General features: G+C 43.3%; 1 protein-coding gene across 1 annotated transcript in view; it reads left to right on the plus strand.

Moving 5' to 3' along the window:
* The first annotated feature begins 16,345 nt into the window (after positions 1–16,345).
* Positions 16,346–23,237, plus strand: part of samd11 (sterile alpha motif domain containing 11) — a 110,135-nt gene continuing 103,243 nt past the window's right edge. Inside the window, 2 exon segments of the mRNA XM_083770283.1 lie at positions 16,346–17,031; positions 18,436–18,527. Coding sequence (XP_083626409.1) covers positions 16,578–17,031; positions 18,436–18,527 — 546 coding nt within the window. The 5' untranslated portion in view covers positions 16,346–16,577.

Below are 23,237 nucleotides of genomic sequence, written 5' to 3' on the forward strand. Positions count from 1 at the left end.
CTTTCCAGGCGAAGAAGCAGCGACTCTACTCTGAGTCTCTCTCGTGTGACTGAACTTCTTATCTTCTAAGGGAGATGCCAGCCACCCTTCGAAGAACACTTCATGACCATAGGTGAGAGTAGGAACGAAGATTCGGTAGACAGAGAGCTTTGCCTTCTCTCTTTTCGTCACAACAGTGAAAAATCAAGTCAAGTCAAGTTTATTGTAGAGCCGTTAATAACAATTGCCGGTACAGTCTGAAAGGGATTCAAAGACAAGTTTACATTGAACAAAGGAAACTGTCTTTAGACCCTCAGTCAGGCGAGGAAAACTCCCAAGAAGAAATCCCTTTATGGGAACAGAGTAAATACCTCCTCCCTCCAGCAGTGTTGGAGAAGATACTTTGAAAGCGTAGCTTCCCTCATATCCAGGATGGACAGCTGTGTAATACAGTATGTGCCTAGTGGGAAATGGCCTAATGCAAAACAAACAGAATAACTACAGTAGACAGTAGTACAGTAGATGTACAATATTGCTAATAAATAAAACACAACAAGCGATATCTAAGGGTTATAAACCATAAGATATCAGTGTTCAGTTGAGGACACACGGGCTACAGCCACAGGCCAAGTGGAAGCAGGTTGGAAAAAGCATGGTAACATGATAAAAAATGATTGAAGTCTTGTTGCCCCCACTTCCACAGTGAGCAAGTGCTTTGAGAAGCAAATCTGTAGCATGCTACCGCCCACCTCGGACCTCGGCCAATTTGCTTATGGGCAAAACAGTTCTACTGACAATCGCCATAACAATCCACACTTCCCACCTGGAGAAGAACTCAAATAAGAATGCTGTTTGGTGTTTGTTGGATCCTGGACTTCCTGTCCAGGTGAATAACAGTTGGTGAGGATGGTCTCCATGCTCCACCTCAACACAGGAGCACCACAGGTCTGGGTCTTTTACCCCCTCCTCTATACTCCCTGTACAAACATTACCTCATGGCCATGTACTGGAAGGCGTGCATTCGTTGGATAGACATACTATCAGTCCGACAGGCATTAGTCCGACAACACCGGCGCTCCCGACATGCGTGGCCGTTTCCCCACTAACTATGGCTCACGACTGCATGTGTGTGTGGCAAGTTAAAACTAACCTGCGACTGATTCAAACTAACCCGTGTCTCCCGACATGCGCAGCAGGTTAAAACTAACCTGTGGCAGGTTCAAACTAACCCGTGGCTTCCTGTGAGGTTAGGGTAAAAGCTCATACATACATACAGTTTTAGGTGATAAGTTATCACCTTCACCTATCACCGTCACCTTCATAATGAGTCGAGGCCATCATACTCGCGGTGATGTCCTTAAGCATTGACCCCGCCTCCCTCTGGTTTAGATGCCAAACCCCCGTGCCTGCAAAACCACCCACCCAACTTCTAGACCAATCAGTGAACGGGTGATAGCTCCAGAGTGAAAGGCCTGACAGTAAAAACAAAGAGATGTGTCGGTGACCGTGGTGATTGCTGATCACCGCTGCGAATGACGTGATGTTGTATAGCTTTCTAACCCTTAAAAAACGACACCGCAGTGATAAGCTGCACCTTAAACTGGAGTATGAATGCAGCTTAAGGGTTTGGGTGTCGGACTAATGCCTGTCGGACTGTACTGTGTATACGTTGGACCAAACGCAGGTCTGCTGACGAATAACAGGCCTGATTACCAACAATGACAAGACTGCCTACAGGAGAGAGGTCAACGACCTCACACAGTGGTGCCATGAGAACAACCACTCTCTCAACATGGACGAGGCCAACATGGATCTGGTCATGGACCACAGGAAGAGAGGAGGAAGGCTGCAGGACCTCATCGCCATCAACGGCTATTCGGTAGTCAGAGAGTCAGCAGTTCCAAGTTCCTGCCGTTCAGAATCAAAATAAACTTTAATGTCACGCCGCAGGTCTACAGGTGTAAAGAAGTGGTTGAAATTTGTTTTTGTGCAAGCTCTATTTTTTGTTATTTGAAGGATATCGAAAAGAACGATAATTAAAACGCTAAAAGAACGATGAGGCAGGTAGTTCATTGTACTACCTGCCTCAGTTTGTGCTCGCTCATGGCCAGATCACAACCTTCTCCAGGGGAAAGAACCAGCAGTGTGAAAGGTTTTATTGTGGGAGATGATAACTAGAAAAAGTGCCCTTCTGGGCACAGGTCTCCAACAGGAGGACAGGTGTGTGTGTGTGTGTGTGTGTGATGTTTGGCAAAATGTTTAGGAGTAATATAAACATGTTTTTTTGTTTGTTTCTTTGTTTCTTGCAACAATTTTCTTCATTTTGTTGAGGAAATGCAGAGCCAGATCACTCATAGCATCTCTGAGGATAGAATTTTCTTCTGGATGAGCAGGATATGTGCAGCATTTTGTACAAAACGGGCTACTCCTGAAAACTTTGGAAGGCAATCTTAGCTAATCAGTGTAGAATCTGAGAAATCCAACAGGCTCGTCTTGATCTCATGACTACAGAGATCATGTGTACCGATTTGCGTGAGATTTGGATGAAATCTGTGCGACTAACATAAACAATGTGTTTTGCAGAAATCGGCCTCATGGTGGCGCTATAACCGGCAGATGTGGAGGGATGCAGGGAAAATGTTTTTCCATGGCCTCTAGGGAGTGCGCATACATACAGGTAAATTGTATACAGATCGATTGGCCTGTTATAGCGCCACCGTGAGGTTGATTTGGGGGGGGAAATTGTGGCACGTCGTCCTCGGCCTAGTGGAAATGTGTGTGTATAATTTCATGGAAATTGGACACTGTGTTTGTGATTTGTGGCATTTTTTTCGAAACGGACCAATCATGTGAGCTTTGGAAGCCAATCTTAGCTAATCAGGATGGAAGATGGGAAATTGTGCAGATCCGTGTTGATCACATGACTATGGAGATAGTGTATACCGAATTGTGTGATGTATGGATAAAATGTGTACGAGTTATCTACATGAATGTGTTTTGCCTAAATTGGCCTCATGGTGGCGCTATAACAGGCGTTAAGGAATATTTGGGGGAGAGGTTCGTTGTTGGCATCCAGGGAGTGTGTGTGCACAGTTTGGCATGGATCGGGCCAATGGTGCCGGAGATGAGCTCATAGCGGACGGACGGAAGGACTGACAGACACACAGAGTGCAAAACATACTCTCTCCCCATGCCTTCGGCCTGGTGGAGACAACAATGATAAGTTTGTTATGATTATTAAATGGCATTCTGTATTTTGTATCTGCTTACATTCTGCTGATATAATACTACATACTGATCAATGTAGATTGCTCAAAGGTGATGGGGACAGTTTGGAGGAAGCCCGGCAATGGTCTGGGGTTATGCAGGGTCTTTCACGTGGGAAGTGGCCAGTTTATATTATTTAAACACAGCACACTCACAGACACTAACATTACACTATATGTACAGTATTATATATTTATTTACACTCACGCGCACATGCGCACGCACGCACATAATGTATACATACTGTATAGGCTATATACTGTGCTATATACCAATGTGCACCGGAGGTGCGGCAGGCAGAGATGCCAAGCAGGAAGAACACTACCTGTACAACTTTCATACATACAGTACATACAGATATTAGGCTTTAGACTTTTTACTGGGGACACTTTGTAATTGCAGCCACCTGTAAGTGCTCTTTGAGAGCGGTTTTGAACGAGAGTACAAGGGATGACATCCTTGTTGAGTACGGCATCATTGAGTTGAGTGGGTGAGAGAAGTACAGCTGTTTTGTGTGTCCTTGCACCTGATGAAAACAAGCATCATGTTTTGCCGGTGTGATGTAAGCGAGAAGTGGTGAATTGATGAACAGTGTACTGTTATCATAGCCACGAGAACCCCCTGTGGTGCTGCTGAGGGTGTGACCGCACCCCCACTGTACCCCAGCCCCAGGTGCCACTGCCACACACTCTTGCGGCCTTACCCCAATAGGTTATTTCCTGATGAGCTGTGCCATACTGTCTAATGTTCTGATTGGCAGCAGTGCGACAATATGGTTATATTGAAGTGACAATACACTACAGTATATTGCAACTTGTGTGATGTTCCCTTTCTCGTAAGAGAAAACTGTGATGTAACCGTTGCCTAACAACATCGATTTGCGCTGACAGCAGGGATGTCCATAATCAGCGCACACACACACACACACACACACACACACACACACACACACACACACACACACACACACACACACACATAATGAGTATGTGCCAACAGAAACCCATGTTTAACAACACAAATTTGAGAACACCATACTGTAAATTTCAAAAGAAAAAACGTGCTATTCAATGTAGGCTACACAGATGACAGAGGGACGTGCATAATTGATTCAAAGCCTATAGGCCTATAGCATAATTTATTTGTCCAACTATAGCAGGCTGAATGACTAAGCATAAGCAAGCTTGTCCTTTGAATCGGAGAAGGCTTCAAATCTAACAGGAGATTAAATCATTTTGCCACATGCCAGAGGAATTAATTCACTAAAATGCTTTATCAGCTTCATCCAGCCAATATAGGTCCTTGTGGACTTGGGCAGGGGGCGTGGCCGACCCTCTGTGCTTTGTGCCCCAAGGGACAGATCGGCCAGGGCGGCTCACTAATTGAAACGTGTCGGCGACTCATCGACGTCAGGGCTCCAGTTTCAAGGCTATTTCCAACCGCATTGCTGATTGCCGGTTTCACATCACACAGCAAAACAAAATCAATAGCTGCTAGACCTGGGGTTTATTCTTTGCAAGCAGGCATTAATGCTTTACAAAGGGGATTTGATATTCATCATTTGTCATTTATCTTATTCAGACATAAATAGAATATAAAAATCGCACAGAGTTGTTGCCTGACTACAAAAACTAAATCACTGACTTTCAGAGTGCATTAGTCTGCTTTCCACTTAATCCAACAAATAAGACTGGCAATGGCTTTTGACTATAGCTATACTTATTTATTCTCGTCACTTTACCCCAAAACACATTTTCTTGTGATTATTTTAAAATCTTGTCAATTTAAGAAATCCTCTGGACCGAACAATCCTCAGTGGGGTCTTGTAATGGTAAAGCAGCAGCATGTACATTTTATTTTTTAATATAATTTACATACTCAATTCAATGGGTTAAATCTGGCACCATAGGGCATTGACCAAATCATCGCAACTAGAAAATCAGCTTAATAGTGCATACATCTGCCAAGGTGTTAGTTTGTCTATAACATGTTGCAAAGCTTCTTTTGACCTATAAAGTTTCATGATGCATCAACCTACACATGAAGCACCGACACAGTCAGTGGCCTCTGGAGGTTTACAACCAAATGGTGTGTGACCAGTTCTTTCAGACCCACCGGGTCCATATTAAACTTTTTTCTGTTGGATTGTGGTGTTACAGTATCTGTTCAGAAGCTACGCATTTTCTGACAGGCCACAGCCACACACTTTTAAAACAAACCGCCTGTGGTCTCTGAGGCTACACACACACACCGACTGCCACGCGCCCTTTGGTCCGTAAAAACGTAATCAGTTCTTCATTGGTCCAGGACTAGTCTTGCGTAGCTGCAGACAACTATTCCACAATCACTGAATGCTATAGTCTGGAACTACACTATACACCAACAAATCTGAGTAATCCGTTTGTCATTTCCGTTCACTAAAATATATTTTAAAATATCTTTAGAGTTTATTTTTTATTTCCATTTCTGCTTATATTCATTCATCCATTTCTATTTATCTTAAGATACATTTGCGTGACTGTAAAGACGAAACAGAGGGGGGGAGGAGACTTCACTTCCGCTTTATATTTGACTCATGATCAGAGCTTCCGTGTCATAGACTGTATGACAGTTGACAGAAGCATTTGAAAATTGCGATAGGAAACAGTCTGGCAACGCAAGACTAGTCTAGGCCAGAATCAATATTTCCAACCAGTTCAAACATTTCCACTGAGTTTTCTGCAAATTCATTCATAATTGCTTGAGATAGCCTGCTAACATAACAATCAGACAGTCAAATGGACAGAAACAGACAATTTAAAAGATTACCTCTTTGGCAAAAGTAATTATGTGGTTGACACACTAATCATGATCCCTTATGGGTCCATTTGTACACCGTCAGTTAAATGAACACTCGGGATTCTAATGTGTAGGCCTATGATCAAGAGGTAATTATTTTGAGAGACTCAATGGTGTTTCAATGCATTTCACCCAGAGGTCTAATTTCATACTATACTGTGGTCATTCATGGCACTGTCCGTATGAAAGAAGCTTTATTTTTATTCTATTGTTTGAAATCAGTAAGTGGGATCTCTTGAAGGCTAATGCTGTACTATCTGGGCTTGGCTCTTGGCGCTGCTACCCTTCAAACACACAGTGAGCCCTTTGAAAAATGGATTGCGGAAGAGATAAGAAATAATTTATGTTCCTATCACTGCCTCGCACAAATATGGTGGGGAATATTGTGCCAATAACTCCCACAAACTCAGAGAGGCACGCTATCTTTTACTGCACAAATTATTAACGGCACAAGGGGGAACGCCATGCATCTTATGCCAGATAGACCTGGCTATAGTAATAGTTGCTTGTTGAAGCTTTGGGTTGGCCACCAGGCTGCATTATCACAGATTAGAACAAAAAGCTAAATGTGTAAAAATAATAAAATAATAAAAAAACAAAAACCCAAATTGAATGAATAATGTACCATTTCAACGTATGACTCCAGCTAATAATGATGACAATGGAAATTGTGCAAGAAATAGAGTGCTCAAGGAATGACGTATTTCTGTAGTCGGAAGCAGGAAGCTCTAACACCTTCCTGGTGGGTCCTCTCGAGTCAATAGGATTGTGACAATGTCTGCAGTTTCATTTAGCCACGTAGCAGATGCTACAAAGTAAAGTAAAAGCTTTCCAAATTCACAAGTGGCGACAAATTTCAGTGTGAACTGACAATAAAGTACCATATCATATTATATATCATATCATATCATGTACTTCACCATGTTAATGATTTTTTTCAGACCTCCAGTTCTAGGTGACACAGAATTATTTTATTACTTCCACATAGGCCTACTGTAACAACTCAAAGGTATATTAATGACAGTAAAATGTTGAAAGTGGTATTCCCCTTTAAATAAGTGGTAGAATGAGCATTATGTATTGATATAGATATAAGAATATACTTAGGAGTATCCAGGTTCAGGAGAGTAGTCAGAGTCCCAGCATGTGGTCAGTAGCCAAACAAACAATCCAGATGAGAGGTGACGGCAGGCAAGGAGTGACACTGCAGAGAACCGCCCGGGAAAGTGACAAAAAACAACAACATTACTATAGTGAGGACCAGTTATATGAAGATGGGTTGAAAATGGGTAAGGTGGTCCTTTAAGCATGAATTAACAGTTCAGACATTAACCCAAAACAGAAAAATAAACCATAGACTTTGAGAGAGAGACAGAGTAAAGTGTAAAATTCTAACTTGTTTTGAGTTGATTATGGCTTTTGGGACTACAAACTTTACTTTATTGAGGCTAGCTTGTCTGTGTGCGCTGTGTGCTCGCGCAAGCACACTAGAAAGTAGATATTGCTTAAAGGGAGTGTATCTTTCTTGCCAGCTGCTTGAAAAGTGACTGGACAACATTTACACATACCTCTAGTAGCGACCGTATAGTTGACACTTTTTCATGATTGGCTGCCTCCAGGCTGCCTCTAAGCCAATGGGAGACTTACCCATAAAAAACATACTCTGAACGCCGCAACGTGCAGCCGTATTGGCTGCATACACTGAACGCCGCAAAGTGAAGCTGTGAGCTGAGGCAGAGGCTGCGGCACACAAAATTATTTCAGATTATAGACATTTTAAATAATTAGGTAAAATAACTGTCCCGACCTGAACATTTATTGTTAGTTAAATAAATGAGCTGGAGACATGGGGAAACCCCTGTTACTGAACTACAGCTCTATGAAGCAATATATTGTTGCTATCAGAATATAGAGCTTTAACTTTTTAACAACAAACATCACTTATAATCTACATCCACATTCAATTTAAAGTTGCGCGCCTGTACAAGGATAATACAAACTCACAACGATATTATACTGTGTGTGTGTGTGTGTGTGTGTGTGTGTGTGTGTGTGTGTGTGGCCGTGCATTTGTGCGTGCATGCTGCTTGTTTATGTGCGTGAGTAGTCAGTGAGCACTGCATGCATTGTGTTTATCTGAACGCAGTGGTGGTGGTGGTGGTGGTGACGGTGGTGGTGGTGTTGGTGGGGGGCGGGGGGTGTTGAGGGAGCATGCGGGCTGGCTGGGATACGAGGGGTCGGGTGTCCGCTCGCCTCTGTCGGTGAGCGTTGACAGCTACAGACTCATGGTCTAAAATGAGAATCCTCATGGGCCGCCTGCCTGCCCATCCAGCAAGGAAATAAATCCCATGTGGAAGAGCCGCTGTGTGGGATCACAGACAGCCGCCTGACCCCTCAGATCCGCCAAGGGAGGCCAAGGGCGCCGGCACGACAGCGCAAGCCCCCCCTCAGCCCCTCTGGGGTCTAATGTTACCCCGCCTGCATGCACGCACGCCAACTCTGAAATACTGAGGCTATACCAGGGACATGTCTTTCTCCGGTTTTGTTTTAAAAAACCCATATTGTGAAAATATTGTACGATCATTTCACGGAGGTTTCAGTTTTAGGCATAGATTATGCCCCCAAATTACATCAACCGTCCTAAATCACCCACTCTTAGTGGCCAGGCCGCCCGTACAGTGTTTTCTTTTTTTATGTTCCTCAACCCAGAAGTTACGTGGTGGTAGCTAACTGACCGTACTGAGAGACTGTAGAGCGGTCTTATCGTGCTGGTGTTTACAGACCACACACAGTGCCCCCAAACACGGTCTGTGCTTTGGGACGGATCCAGAGCATGAAACGATTTGAAACATGATGTGGTGTTTTGGACAGATGGAGCGTGTTGAAATCTTAAATTGACTGCTTAAAAGAAACATGGTGAGAATACAGAACTGTGATCTTCAATATTCATATCATTTTTAATATTTAATCTTTCGTTAAACCATGAGAACTAGCCTATGTTTGTAGGCCTACATCCCAGACTTGGCGAAAGTCCTTTGGAGACATTCTGCCTTAAAAGAAAGTGTGATAATAATGAATCCTATATCTGTTTGAGACTGGAACTTGAACTCAGAGGGAGTCCAAGAGCACATAGATCACTTAAGTCAAGTATTTACAGTGTATAATAATTAGTTAGCAAAGTGCATTCCAACTAAGGCATACTCTAGAGGGTCTATTTTTCAGCATACTGTATATAGCCTGTCAAACAGCATAGTGATACAAAAGAGAGAGCTATTGCTGCTATAGCCTCTGCTTAATTCAACCATATGCACAGATGGTTCCCCAGTAGCAAGTAGGCCGACTATTATCGTGACATTTGATTTTACACAAAATAATTACTGGACAGACATGTGTTTTGTGAAGGAATCTGTTGCGTGTGGCCATGACATCACTCACACACACACACACACACACACACACAAACACACACACACACACACACACACACACACACACACACACACACACACACACACACACACAATCAGTCATTCAATCATTGTCTGTGCTAATTCTCTGTCTCTCCTCCCCACTCAGACTGACACACCCAGGCTGGCATACCTGCAGCATATTCCCCTAATTGTCCTCTGCTGTAGCCCTCTGCTATAAAAGCCAGCCAGCTCAGTGTCATGGCAGACACAGACCCAGCAACAACTCATACCCAATGCCATGTCAATACTTGTTTTCAGTTAAACTTAATTTAGTTTAGTTTGGCCTGGAGATGGCCGGCAGTCATAGTTTTCGTTGTATTATTTAGTTGGAGGGGGGAAACAGCTTCGATGTCCCTACAGGGGGTGGCCTGGGCCCCCCCTCATTCTCCTGTTTTGGCCGGCATCTCCAGGTCTCTTTTTGTTCTCCTGAGTTGGTAAAGTACCTGACATTAAACTGTACTTTATTTGATATTTTGTTTGTTGGTTTAAAATAAAGTGGTTAATAAAAACCGTTAAACTTGTGATTTTGTGATGTCCTTCCTTTATGTTGAGGTCTCCAATTCGAGCCACTTGTTGTTCTTATATACTTTGTTTGGAGACCGCAACAGAATCATCATCATCAAATATAAACAAGAATGACTCAGTCATAACTGCCAGGTGCAGAAAGCTCTCGTTTATGAACATCTAGTACAGTATAATCAGTTTGTGTGCCACAGCCTCTGCCTCAGCTCACGGCTTCATGTTAGTTGCGGCGTTCAGAGTATGGATTTTATTTCATGCCATTTAGACTATGGGTTTTATGGGTAAGTCTTCCATCAGCTTAGAGGCAGCCTAGAGACGAGGTAGCCAAATCATGAAAAAGTGTCAGACAGAGTTACAACAACTCTGTTCACTTCATGGGGCCAGTCCAATGGCGGCAGCTCTTTATACATATAGACTAACTATTGGCGAATAGTGTCAAAGGCCTGAAGCAAAGTTGATTGATTTATTAACAGTTTGCAGAAATACAGTACATTTCAAGGACAACTCAATACAAAAACTGTTAACTGTGGATGACATCATAAAGCATTATACACTTGTTTATAATAGGGTTCACCATTTTCATTTTACGGAATGCGTTGGAGTCTATATAGGCTTTACAGTGACAAACGAGTTAAATGAACCACGTGACCGGGCTGTTTTCTGCCCCCTCAATGTCGTAACTCTGTCTTACAGTACGTTTTAACAGTGGGAGACCTTAGAGACCAACGGTGAGCGTCGCTTGAATTTCATTGGCTATCGCCCAATCGCCCACTATCGCCAGGTGCCGCCGCCCAAAAGATGAATAATTTTTTCGTCTGGCTGTCGCCTGCTGTTAAAATGTACTGTGGTTACTCTATGGCTCGGTTGCTACTACAGGTAGTGGGGTCCGCACGTAATTTGATTTCGACACATATCCTTATACTTTGATGAATTGAAAAGGTGTGCCCTATTGTAAACAAGTGTAATGCTTTATGTTGTCGTCCACTAACAGTTACATTTTTGTATTGAGTTGTACTTGAAATACTGTAATTCTGCAAACTGTTAAAGGTATATTCAGTGATTTCACTCAAAAAACCTTAGGTTTCGTTTTTGGCTGTGGGACCCAGCCTTTCGTCCAATCAGGATAGAGAGTCAAAAACGAAACCTAAGGTTTTTTGACCCCCAGGGGTTAACTGGGGACAGGGAGGAACTCCTTATATGGCCAGCACACTCTATAGTAGGGAGGATTATCACAACAAAACAAAAAAATAAGTGATATTTGAATTAAGTGAAATCACTGAATATACCTTTAATCAATCAATCAATCAGTTTCAAGACATGCATTCTCAAGTCAAAAGTATTTTTTTAAGCCAACCGAGGGTCTCCCACAATGAGATGATTTCAAAATGATTGTCAAGTAATTTAGTAAAGATTCCACCGGCAATTAACAGTTATTTATTAACTGCCTTATAATGGCTTATATGAATGGTGAATGAATTTGTTCTACAAACATTCAGAGTTGTCAGAATTTAATTTAAGCTTTCTTTTGCGCTTCTTTAAATTTATTTTCCTTTCTTGTCTTTTTTTAAAGCGTCTTTCTCGTCTTTCTCATTTTATCGCGGGAAATTGCCCGTCTAGAGTGGTTGGTGACGTGGTCCGAAGAAATTCTTCGTTTTAAATAGTTAATTGCCCTCGCCGTGTTTACGACGGTGTCTTATCGATGGGGAGAGACAGGCGGAGAGACGCTACTTTTTCCAATAGGGGAAGGCAGGCCTATATATTTTGCAGCTCATGTCTGAAAGGCTGGCTCCAAGCGCTAGGGGTGGGCTCTCGCTCTCTGATGGTTTTCCAGTGAGTATTTGTCAGGTCAGACTGTGTACCGCCCGGCGGTCTCCGCTCCTCTCCCCGGGTTATTTATTACCTCTCTCCCCCGCCGGCAGCGCTGCGGCTCCGGGGCCGCTGCCAACAACGGCGCAGAGTCGGGGGTGACGTTAGGGGGACTCTCAACAAACGACAAGCGGTCGTTGAGGGGAGGAAACGGTCCTAAATATGGACAGAATTTTCAGCACTTTAGTGTCAAGTCACTGTCCTCATGTTTGCTTGCAATAAACCCACAGGACGGAATAATATAGGCTACTATATTGTATATAAGTATATATGACTATTGTATGACTATTGTTTTTATTATTTTTTATGCTTGTTCATGATATATTTTTTATCTATCTATCTATCTATCTATCTGTCTATATTGTATTAACTATATGACTATTTGTATTTATTTATTTGTATTTCCTGTTATTTTTGTGTTGTGTCGTTTAATTGTGATATGGATCTCCCTGGGTATGAAATAAAGATTGATTGATTAAATATAGCTTGAAGCTGATCTTGGACAAAATGGATTCATCAAAGTCTATTTTGTTGTAAAAAGTGAGTACTGAGTACTGTCATTCTGACAAGAAAATACATAAATAATGTTATGTTGGGATATATATATATATATATATATATTCTATTGCGCCTTTACAGATCATGTATAGGGTCAGTCTAACAATATAGCACATCCTACCAAGGAAATCGATCATTTCATTGTTTCGCCCCCACACGAAAGAGATTGAATGCATGGCTGACATGGAACGATAACATCACAGTTCACAGTGAACCATTTTTTTAGATGCGAAAGTTGAAGTGATCATGCTGTATTTGGGGAACCCCTCTCTGCGAAGAGGCTGTCTGTTATATGGAACATATACTGTAGTCACGACCAGGCGAGGCGAAGGCCCAAGGGGCTGTGAGTGGGCTGGCCGTGTCCCCTTTATTACAGCTTTCACCAGGTCTCTCCCAAAGGTGAACCCTGACACCATGAGCCCACACCAGTCTTGTGGTACAGACGGGGGAGATTTGATAACAAGATCAAAGAGTCTGAAATATTTCCTAGAAATGGGTTTTTGAAAATTGAGCATAAATGTCAACTGATTTTTACTGAGTAAAATTGTGTTCAAAACGTGAGGGCTGAGTGAGGGGCACCTTTTCCACCGGCCTTGAACCATTTCAGTTATTTTTCAGAGTGTTCCAACTGAAAATGAATTCAGCAATCTAAAAGTTGGTTCGGAACTGGAACCAAAAATGTCTGCCGGTTCTGTGAAAGCAGCACCAAGGTTCCAATAATCTAGAACGGAACCAGTTTAAAGTTCTTTTGGTGGAAAAGGGGCCTCTTTTGGTTCAATCTGGTGATAGTGATGGGGAGATTTTGTTTTGAACTATAAATCTCTAAAATAGCAGATTGTATCTGCTATATTTTGCAGATTTGCTGAATGTTCATCTCAGAATAGGGACGCTATAGGGTTCATGTGGTTATGTGGTTAAACTCCTTTGAGCCATTCATGGTCCTCCTGCTGTTTAATGTCACCACTTTCTTCTCACACCCTGCAGCTTTTAGACCTACAGTAAAGTCAGAAAATGTCAGCCTGTTCACCTAACCTATATGTCTTGGGTATAAGAGATATCCAATATAGTGCAGTGGTTCTCAAACCTTTTGGCTTCAGTTCAGTCCCCCTTTCCCAGAGTTCTGAATCCAAGTACCCCGGGCCCCTTTAACCGACTGCAATATGTTGCTTAGAAAACTACAAGCTAAAATGGAGTGAGAGTTGCCTCCTGAGCAGATCTATTTTAAACTGTCGCCATAACATATCCAGTTAAGATGTGAATTTGTTCAAATAATGTGCAAACAATTGCTTTCTCTTTGATAACAATTAAGTGTTAAAAGTTGATAGTCAAGTTTTACAGATCAGCAGGTTCACACAAAGTTTGTCAATGTATCACAGAAAAATAAAGTCTTTAAGTTTCCACTTTCTCTCATGTATGTAGCCCCACCATTTGAGAAATGCAATAGCGTGTGAAGGTTTCTTTCCCCTTCCTCTTGTAAAGCCTAATTCAAACAACTGTGTAGTTCAACAAAAACAACTGAATATTCATTTTCGTCAAGCCAAGCCCTAAATGTCCTACAGGGATATTGTATAATGTTTCCATTGGTAATTTGAAACATCCACTATACAGTTGCACTTGTTATCAGTCCCTCTGTGTAACAGCCTCAATGAGATGCCCTTAAAAACATTAAATGTAAATGTGTGTTTGCCTTCACGGTCGTGGCTGTCAGGCATATACTTCTGGTCAGGGACCTGCGGTCTATGGCCTTCTGTAGCGATCTCTCCCTCTGCGGTGTGATGTGCCTCCTTCCTGTGCGTGTGCGTGCGTGGATGTGTGTGTGTGTGTGTGTGTGTGTGTGTGTGTGTGTGTCAGAGGCCGTTTGGTCTGATTTATAGCCTCTGACACAGAGCGTTCTGGACCCCACCTCAGCTCCTGGAATGGCTATTCCATGTGTCGGCTGGTCGGCGGTGGATCCACCTGGGTGGTTCTCTCCTGATGGAGGTCAGATGTGGTTCTGCTCACAAGCTCCACACAAGTTCCGGTGGAAAGTGTTCTCCTCGCGGCATGACAGTAGGGGGTGGAGGTGGAGGTGGGGGTTTGGGCCCCAAAGGGCTACAGCATGGATTTTAAACAGCAACGTATACGCCCCTCACTGCTTGCTGCATGCAGTGACAGTGAGCGAAGTTGTTGATGAATCTCAAAATGTCCCTTCATACTTCATAGTATACTACATATCTAAAAGTGAGTCTTATGAGATGTGCATGGTGGCATTATGGTAGAAACCATAGCAATTAGATGTGCTAAAACATTCTGTTAGTTAGAAAAATGTGCCATTGTGTTGTAACCTAGAGCGTACCGGTATATGCACATGCTTACAGTGAGTGGCAAATCAAATGGCAAAGTGAGTTTAACGTAGTATTTCTTTGCCACGTGAGTACGTTCGCACAAAACTTCCGGGTATGATGATGATGTCACGTGCATACCCTCTATTACATTTAGGCTTTCACATGTAGGTGATAAGGTCTGTCGGACAAGGCTTGAGGATGTCAGCCTGCATGGGCAGTAGGCCTAACGAATAGACACATGGATGACATAAAATAATAGGCATGCATTGCCTCAAAAACAATTGGCCTACTGAACACCAGACCTGAACACAAAAGCACGTAAAGCCAAAACAATTACGTCAGACCCAGTCCAACAACTATAGACTACAACACCACTACACCACATTCTGCTCCTGTCTGACCGCACACAGTAAAATCCTTATAAGGGTCTATTTTTACACTCTCAGATTTAAATTAGCACTGAGGATTTTACAGGAGTCAGGACAAGAATGCCCACTTGGCATCATATACATTATACACCTCAATAATGATTGACTTTAGTTTTGACTCACCTCCACTAAGGTCTATAGTACTGTATGTACTGTACTATATATGCTTGTTTTGTTTCTTGACTTGCGTTTTCTATGCTGTGCTGCCTGCAACATTTGCTCAATGAGGCCAATAAATATCTATCTTTTATTTTTCTGTGGTTATTATTGGTGTTTTAGGACAAAAAAAACATTAAAACAGTAATCTGAAACAAATCATAATAACTTGAATTAGTATAGGTATAGTGAAACTATAGCTGTATAAGAAACATTTATTCAGTCTGTCTGCAATTACTCTGGCTGGTCTAAATTGGACTTCTTCGTATTCAGTGTTATTAATAACAACTCCTTCCGTTTTTGTGCTCCAAAACGACGTCCCTCGCGGGCCCCCCTTGTCGTTTTGGCGCTTGCCAAGCCTCCGCTGTTTAAATGGGCCAAGTTGAGAAGCGGCGGAGAGTGCAAATCTTGTTTGGTCTGGGTCTATGAACTTCAGCGTGACTTTAACGACATACATAGGGTTAAAAACAACTGCTTTGAAAGTTTTGCGAACATTCTTGATTTTGCGCAAATATAATAAGCTTTTGAATTTGAATACATGCAACTAATATAGGATTTCAGGCTATATAGGTCTATATGAGAAATAAATCAGCTTTAATAGCTGCATGTTAATTCTATATCCTATAGCCTACTTATTTTTTTTTTGTCCTATAAGCAGATATGACATATATAAATCTAAAATCCCCATAATTGACTATTTTTTATTATTATTAAGACTGGGCTATATATATTGATAGTTTGATACATTATACACAGCTGTTCCTATTATAAACGAAGTCTCTCTTGGTGCACTCGAGTGTAAACTACGACGGGTCAGTGAATGATCCCTATGGTATAGGTATAGGTAGGTAACGTATAATGGCCGGGGCTAAGGGCTGCCCAGCATGTCAGGTATTAACAACAGAGCGAGTCTGATTCAATGTGGGAGGCAGGAGCGCGGCGTCAGGAGCCGTCATGCGAGCGGAGCTGTAGCGAGCCAGGCGGAGAGCTGGAAACCACTGAATGGCAATCTGTCACACGGCGACACGGGAGTCGTGCGTAAAACAAAGTGGCGCGTCTTCAAGTCTGGCTCGGGCTCTGACCAACTCATAGAAGGCGACGACGCTCAAGTTGGGTCGGACCAGCCGCGGCTGATCACTTGTTACCGGCGCTGCTTGGCTACCACTAACATGCCTGCCATCAAAAAGGAGAGACTGGATGGGGACGAGATGGCATTGGCTGCGTTCAACCAGCCCGAATACCTGGCCCCTTTAAATGCCACCACTATCCCTGTAGTGACCCCTCATCCGCCACCCTACGACCACATTTTCGCCCATCACCGCGCGTACTTGGGGCTCCACGACTCGGCGCTGCATCACCAGCACCTCCATCATCACACGGACGACTTAATGCTGGAGAGGTTCTCCTCCATCCCCGACTTTCAGCCGTTCTTTGACAACGGGGAGCCCTGCATCGAGGTGGAATGCGGGGAAAACAAGGCTTTGCTTTATATCAATAAACTCTGTCAGGGTAGTAAGGGACCTTCAATTAAATACCGGGGCGAATGGCTCACTCCGAACGAGTTCCAGTTCGTCAGTGGAAGGGAGACTGCCAAAGATTGGAAACGGAGTATAAGACACAAAGGTAAGTGCAGCATCCACCCATTGCCCGCGTGGTGATATTTAGACATTATTAGTGACAGGACAGCTTCCTCTGTGTAGCGGATACTTTTAAACATCGTTTTATTTAAGATCGGAACTTGGTTCTCTGCGTTTCGCAGTGAAAGGGTTACACCAAATACGGTGCGCAAGGAGACAGCTGAGGAAAGGCGCATATCCTCACACTGTTCTCGGAGGATTTGACACACAGTTTTGGGCAGCGACCGTAAAACCAAACCGGGGGCGTCTGGAGTAATAGCTACGTTGGGATTGAGGTGAAACGCACGAATACTTTAGATTATACTATACAAAGTTAAGGCGGCTGTGATGCTTTCTTCTGTTCTACTATGGGGCGAAACGTTCCGTTTGAGTGCAGCTACACTTGTGCTGTGCATCAGTGCACGGCACGCATGGGTGTTGACACTTTCACGGATCGCATGTTCAGCGTGTGAGATATTTTAGAAAATTATTGTTTTGATAGACCGTTTTACGTCAGAGACTGTTTAATGTTAGGTTATGGTCGTTTTTGCAACTTATCCAAATTACTATAGTGCATACCGCAAGTTTACAAGAGTTGACATTGTTTATACATTCAATTATAGCGTATACTGATTCAGTTATTGTCGAAGTAGCATATTAGGCTATACAAGATACGATAGGCTAGCATATAGAGCTCTATGCAGATATCAGTAGCCTATAATAGTTTTTTTAACATAGAAAACGCGTGGTAGACGCACTTGTTTTCACCCCTCCCAGCCAACCCCCCACAATAGATTATTACTCACGCAGAACTGACACGCGTTAGTCCAAGATTTAGTTGAAAGAGAGTGATGGGGTGGGGGTGGCTGTGTATTTGCCCTAGGTCAAACTTGATAGTTTCATACCTGAAGCTGCATCCGATTCCTCCTTATACAGATAACACTTATCTGCCTCCTCTGTTGTTCATATGAACTGGACTATAGAATTGAACTGTGGCCTACGTTTTCTTGATAAGATATGTTTTCACTTTGTTTGAAGGTAATTATTAATAACAAGCCATGTCTATGTTGATCTGACATGATTTTGACGTTTAGCTTTGCTTTGGACTGTGCTGTCAAATTACTGATTTAATTATCCTTATATGTTAAAATGTGAGCTGATGAATAGTTATGCTAGTCCTGATTCACATTTTCAATCTGAGATATTAGCCTATGTGTATGTTTTTTTGCAAGTTATGTAACAGAGGTGAAGAGTTCACATGCCTGGAGAATTTGGTTTGGACACACACACACACACACACACACACACACACACACACACACACACACACACACACACACACACACACACACACACTGTGTGTTGTCGGTATATATTTATAAAAACACAGCATCATCTCTGTTTTTTCCAGGGAAAAGTCTGAAGACTCTCATGTCCAAGGGAATCTTACAGGTGCATCCTCCGATCTGTGATTGCCCTGGGTGTCGAATTTCATCTCCAGTGGTAAGATGATCATTTCCTTATCCATTACATGACACGGCCTGATGTCATTTGTACATACATGATAACTACAGCCTATGAAGACAACTTCCCTATACCACAGAATTTATGTTTTGGGGCCGCTGTCTTTCATTTTGACCTTGATGTCCTACAGACCTAGCCCTATTTTTAGTCTAGACTCTCTCAGAGTAAACTTAACATTGAGGTTTTGACTGTACAGGCCTTTTAATAGAATCAGAGCATCAGCCAAGTGTTCTATTGAAGGTTAATGGCAAGTCTATAGTGTGACTTCCCATTGGTGTCGTTAGCCAGGCTGTTTTGACTTTAGTGTCTGGGTTCCTCACCTGGCTGTTGACCCAACCTTTGTTTGCAATTCCCTGCCCCCTGGGATATGTTGAGGGCATCATGCCAAACTTAACAGGCATTGCAGGTGTGTGACCGTGTGTCACTACCACAGCCGTATATACCATTCTGTGTGTGTGTGTGTGTGTGTGTGTGTGTGTGTGTGTGTGTGTGTGTGTGTGTGTGTGTGTGTGTGTGTGTGTGTGCATGTGTGTGTGCGTGCGTGCGTGTCAGCTTTGTGCGAGCATATACAGCAGGCTCACGTCGCCAAATCTGTTCGCACAGGTGTGACGGGGTGCGAGTGTGTTTGTGTGCGCTCGCGCGAATGTGTATGCGTGTGTTTTTATCGCCACGGAGTGCATCTGTCGTCGCTCCCAAGCGCTAATCTTGAGGGAAGGGTGTAAGAGGCTTAGCGAGCTACTGAGCGTGGCTACTGCTGATTATTGTGTGTGAGGTACGCCAGGCAAAGGCGGTTTAGATAAGCCGGAGGTGTTTGAGTGATACAGGTAAACTATGTTTGCTGCATCCAAGAATGAAGACCTCTAAGGTTTCACACATGGGCTTCAGCCAAGGCAAATTACACACGACCGATGACATGAGCCGTAGAAAGCAGAGGAAAGCAGAGTACAAAGGTTCTATTTTTCTGTAAAGATGTGGGAAATGAAAGGATGTTAGACATTCTGCCTCGGATATTTGTATTTATATATTTGTATTTATTTTGACTAGATTGATGATGTATTTATGTCTGGTTATTAGCACCAGCTTATGACTGAGGAGAAACTACATCGCTGTGTGCAAGGACATGAGGGGGTTTAGTTTGAGCCTTTGCTCTCTTTCAATTTCTCTCTCTCTCTCTCTCTCTCTCTCTCTCTCTCTCTCTCTCTCTCTCTCTCTCTTTGTGAAGCCTGAAGCCTAAGCCACCCTGTGAATACTACCCTGACGCATACACGCACACACACACACACACACACACATATACACACACGCGCGCACGCACGCAAGTATGTTGGCAGTTCCACATGAGGCGTTGAGGGTAAGGAGGAGGAGGTAGTCAGTGGGGCTTGTCTGGCCTGTACTGGCGTCTCCCTCTACACCCCCATCCCCCCCCCCCACCACCACCACCATACACGCACGCACGCACACACACACACACACACACACACACACACACACACACACACACACACACACACACACACACACACACACACACACACACACCCACACACACACACACACACACACACACACACACACACACACACAATCCCCCTACTCCCCCCGACTCCCCTCAGGGCATGGCACCAGCTATAGTACTTTTCTCTACACTCTAAAAGTGTGGATGTTCATTTAACCTTAAGTTACGAGTGTACATTTTCCTTTACGTTCTCAGGATTTAATTAACATTCTGGATTTTAGCACTCCCTTGCTGTTGATGTCCCAGTCTGTTTCTTTACATCAAATGTGTGCTTTCTCTGTGCACACATACAGATTAGGCCTGACCTAATACTAATGACATTTATTTAGCTGCTAGTAGGCCATGGAACTCAATTCCTGAATACTTTTCAAATTGACCTCATGGTGGTGCTATAACAGCCATACCTTACGTTTTGATCCATAGGTTCATGAATCAACATGAGTCCGTTATTTGTCACATCATGACATCACAGTCTTACAGGTGTAAAGTAGTGGGTGACATTTGTGAGAGGAAGACTGAGAGCAATGGGAAGATATAGAAAACGGGTTAAATAGGACAAATAAATATATATATACGTGATATGTAGATAGCATATATATATATATATATACTGTATATGGCTGAAGATAATATTCAAACATTTGCATCGTAAGCAGGTGAAGTAAATTAGCAGTAGGTACAATGTTTCTTAAGGTGCTATTCCAAGACCAGTTTGTGCAGCATGGAAGGTATTAAATGCCCCCCCCCTCCCCCACACACACACATGCATATTTCCATGGTTAAAAAACACCTCAGCTGTTCATGCCTCGTTCAACGGCCTGATGGTAGCACGGTAGAAATGGTTCAGAAATCGGTTGTTCAGGCATTTGATATTGTGGTGGAGCTTGTCCGGCCGTTGCCGCAGTAGTGGTGTAAACAGAATAGGCCACACCCACTTATGCTTGGATACTTGGTACTGGAAGTCAGTCATGTAACAATGAGCATCAAACAGGTTTGTAATTGTACATTATTATTATCACTAAGACTATTTTTCTTTACAAAAAAACATATATCGATCAGCGCTGCCACTTCTGACCTTAGAAGGTGCCACAAATGTGAAGCGATACATGTTTGTTGTTGTTGCAGAAACTTTTAAACTTTTTCTTAACTTTTTCTTTGATCAATCTTCATCAAAGATGAGCATAGACTAGGGCAATTCAGACAAGGTTTCGTGAGGTTATGGATGTTTGAATTTAGGGAAAACTAGAGCGGTGCCCGTTGGACACTGGCCTACTTGGAAGGATGCAAGTTGGAAATGCATCCCCCACCCAGATATTATGTGTCCCTTTTATGCCCATATGGAATTCTTTGTCAGGCATGCCCAAATATGGAGTCTATGCAGATGTCAGAAGTTTATCATTGTGATGTCAGAACAGGCCAGCTCCATATATGGAGATATAGGGTGATCAGCTCTTTTGTGCTGGTTCTGGACAACCGGCTATCCGACGGACTCGACACCGGGCACTTCACTCCCTGTGAGGGTGTGGAACGCTTGTGTCGAATTTGAAGTTGATGGGGGCGAACGTGTTCTCGAGTTACGTGGATTACAGACGTACGTGTACATACGTACATACGCACAGAGTATTGGTGCATTTATAGATGGATGATCCCGGGAGTCATGTAACAATGAGCGTCTACTTTAGCATATTTAGCTTATTACAATGTGGGTTCTCAGTCTGGCCCAGTACAAACATTAATTGACACACAAGACATCAACCTCTCCTTTGTCTGGTGCCTTATCATGCACGCACACCCACCCACACACGCACGCACGTGCACGCACGCACACACGCGCGCACACACACACACACACACACACACACACACACACACACACACACACACACACACACACACACCAAAACAATTTCATCACATGCACCACTCAGATTTATGATGTTGGAAGGAGGTATAGGGTCGTGCCTATACCTCCCTAAATTTGCTAGTTTCTTTCTCGTTTCTAGTTGCTACAAAACACTGGGCTCAGGCTGTCCATAACACTACGTATTGATTCAGACAAACTAACTCACTGTAGTGTACAAGTCAATGTAGCATAGATTAATTTGAATACTTAATTGTAATGATGTAGTTTATACATGTTCTCCTATAAGAATCAAGTAACATTTATGAATCATGAGCTCTAATGCTTGAATATGTATTGGTAGTTGTGGTACCTGTCCTATAAAGCCTAATGTTATTTAATAGCCTGGTGATAAAGTGCTTACTCTCTCATGGCTGTGAATTGCAGCTCATATTGTGAGCCCCCTGTGCTTGTTTACTTTGTGCATGCTGTTCTTTGGTGTGCAGTAGCAACTATACTATAGCTGTGTGTGCGTGCATTCATGTGTGTGCGTATGTGTGCGTGTGTCCCCACAAATATAGAAGAATTTGGGAAATGGACATTGTGATGACCATTTTCCTGCTCCTCACAAGAGACATGTTAGGCAAAGATTCAGGTTAAAGTTATAGGTTTAGGGGTTATCGTTTGATTCATGCCAATGTGGTGCGGGCGGTGTCATACACTTAAAAATCATACCTGTGTGAAGGGAACGGTGCAACTGTACTGTTGTGGGGGGAAGGGGGGGGCAACATCCAGACCCCCAGGAATGCACCCAGGGGGGCGGCCCGATTCCGGCGAGCCGCTCCGCGTCCAAAACGGTCGAGAAATGATGGAGTTATCTTATTGCAGCTCTCCGTGCTGGGACGCATACGTACGGGGACGCTTACACATACATAGGGACACACAGCTCCGTAATGGAGCGGAGGCACCGCTCCATAGCTGATCTACAAGCTCACAACGCATCATGCTGTGACAGGTTATGCTTATGGGCTTGTAGAGCTGATATTTTATGGTTATGGTTGAAAATGGCAAGAAATTGTGAAAATAAAATGTTGAGTGTGTGCGTGCGTGCGTGTGTGTGTGTGCGTGTGTGTGTCTGCTCCCGGGGGAGCCAGCCTTCCTCCGTTGTGTTATTCCAGCGGAACTGGCGGAGGCCAGGAGGAAATTACACTCCCCTCCTCCGGCTCGTAAAGACCTCCTCCAATCAGGGCCTCACCTCGTGGCCTGGAATTAAACACGTGCACCCACACATACACACACATGTACGATTTGCAACACGGACGTGCGCTTACCA

The sequence above is a fragment of the Protomyctophum parallelum genome (genome assembly GCF_964188405.1).
Source record: "Protomyctophum parallelum genome assembly, chromosome: 7".
Taxonomy (NCBI): Eukaryota; Metazoa; Chordata; class Actinopteri; order Myctophiformes; family Myctophidae; genus Protomyctophum; species Protomyctophum parallelum.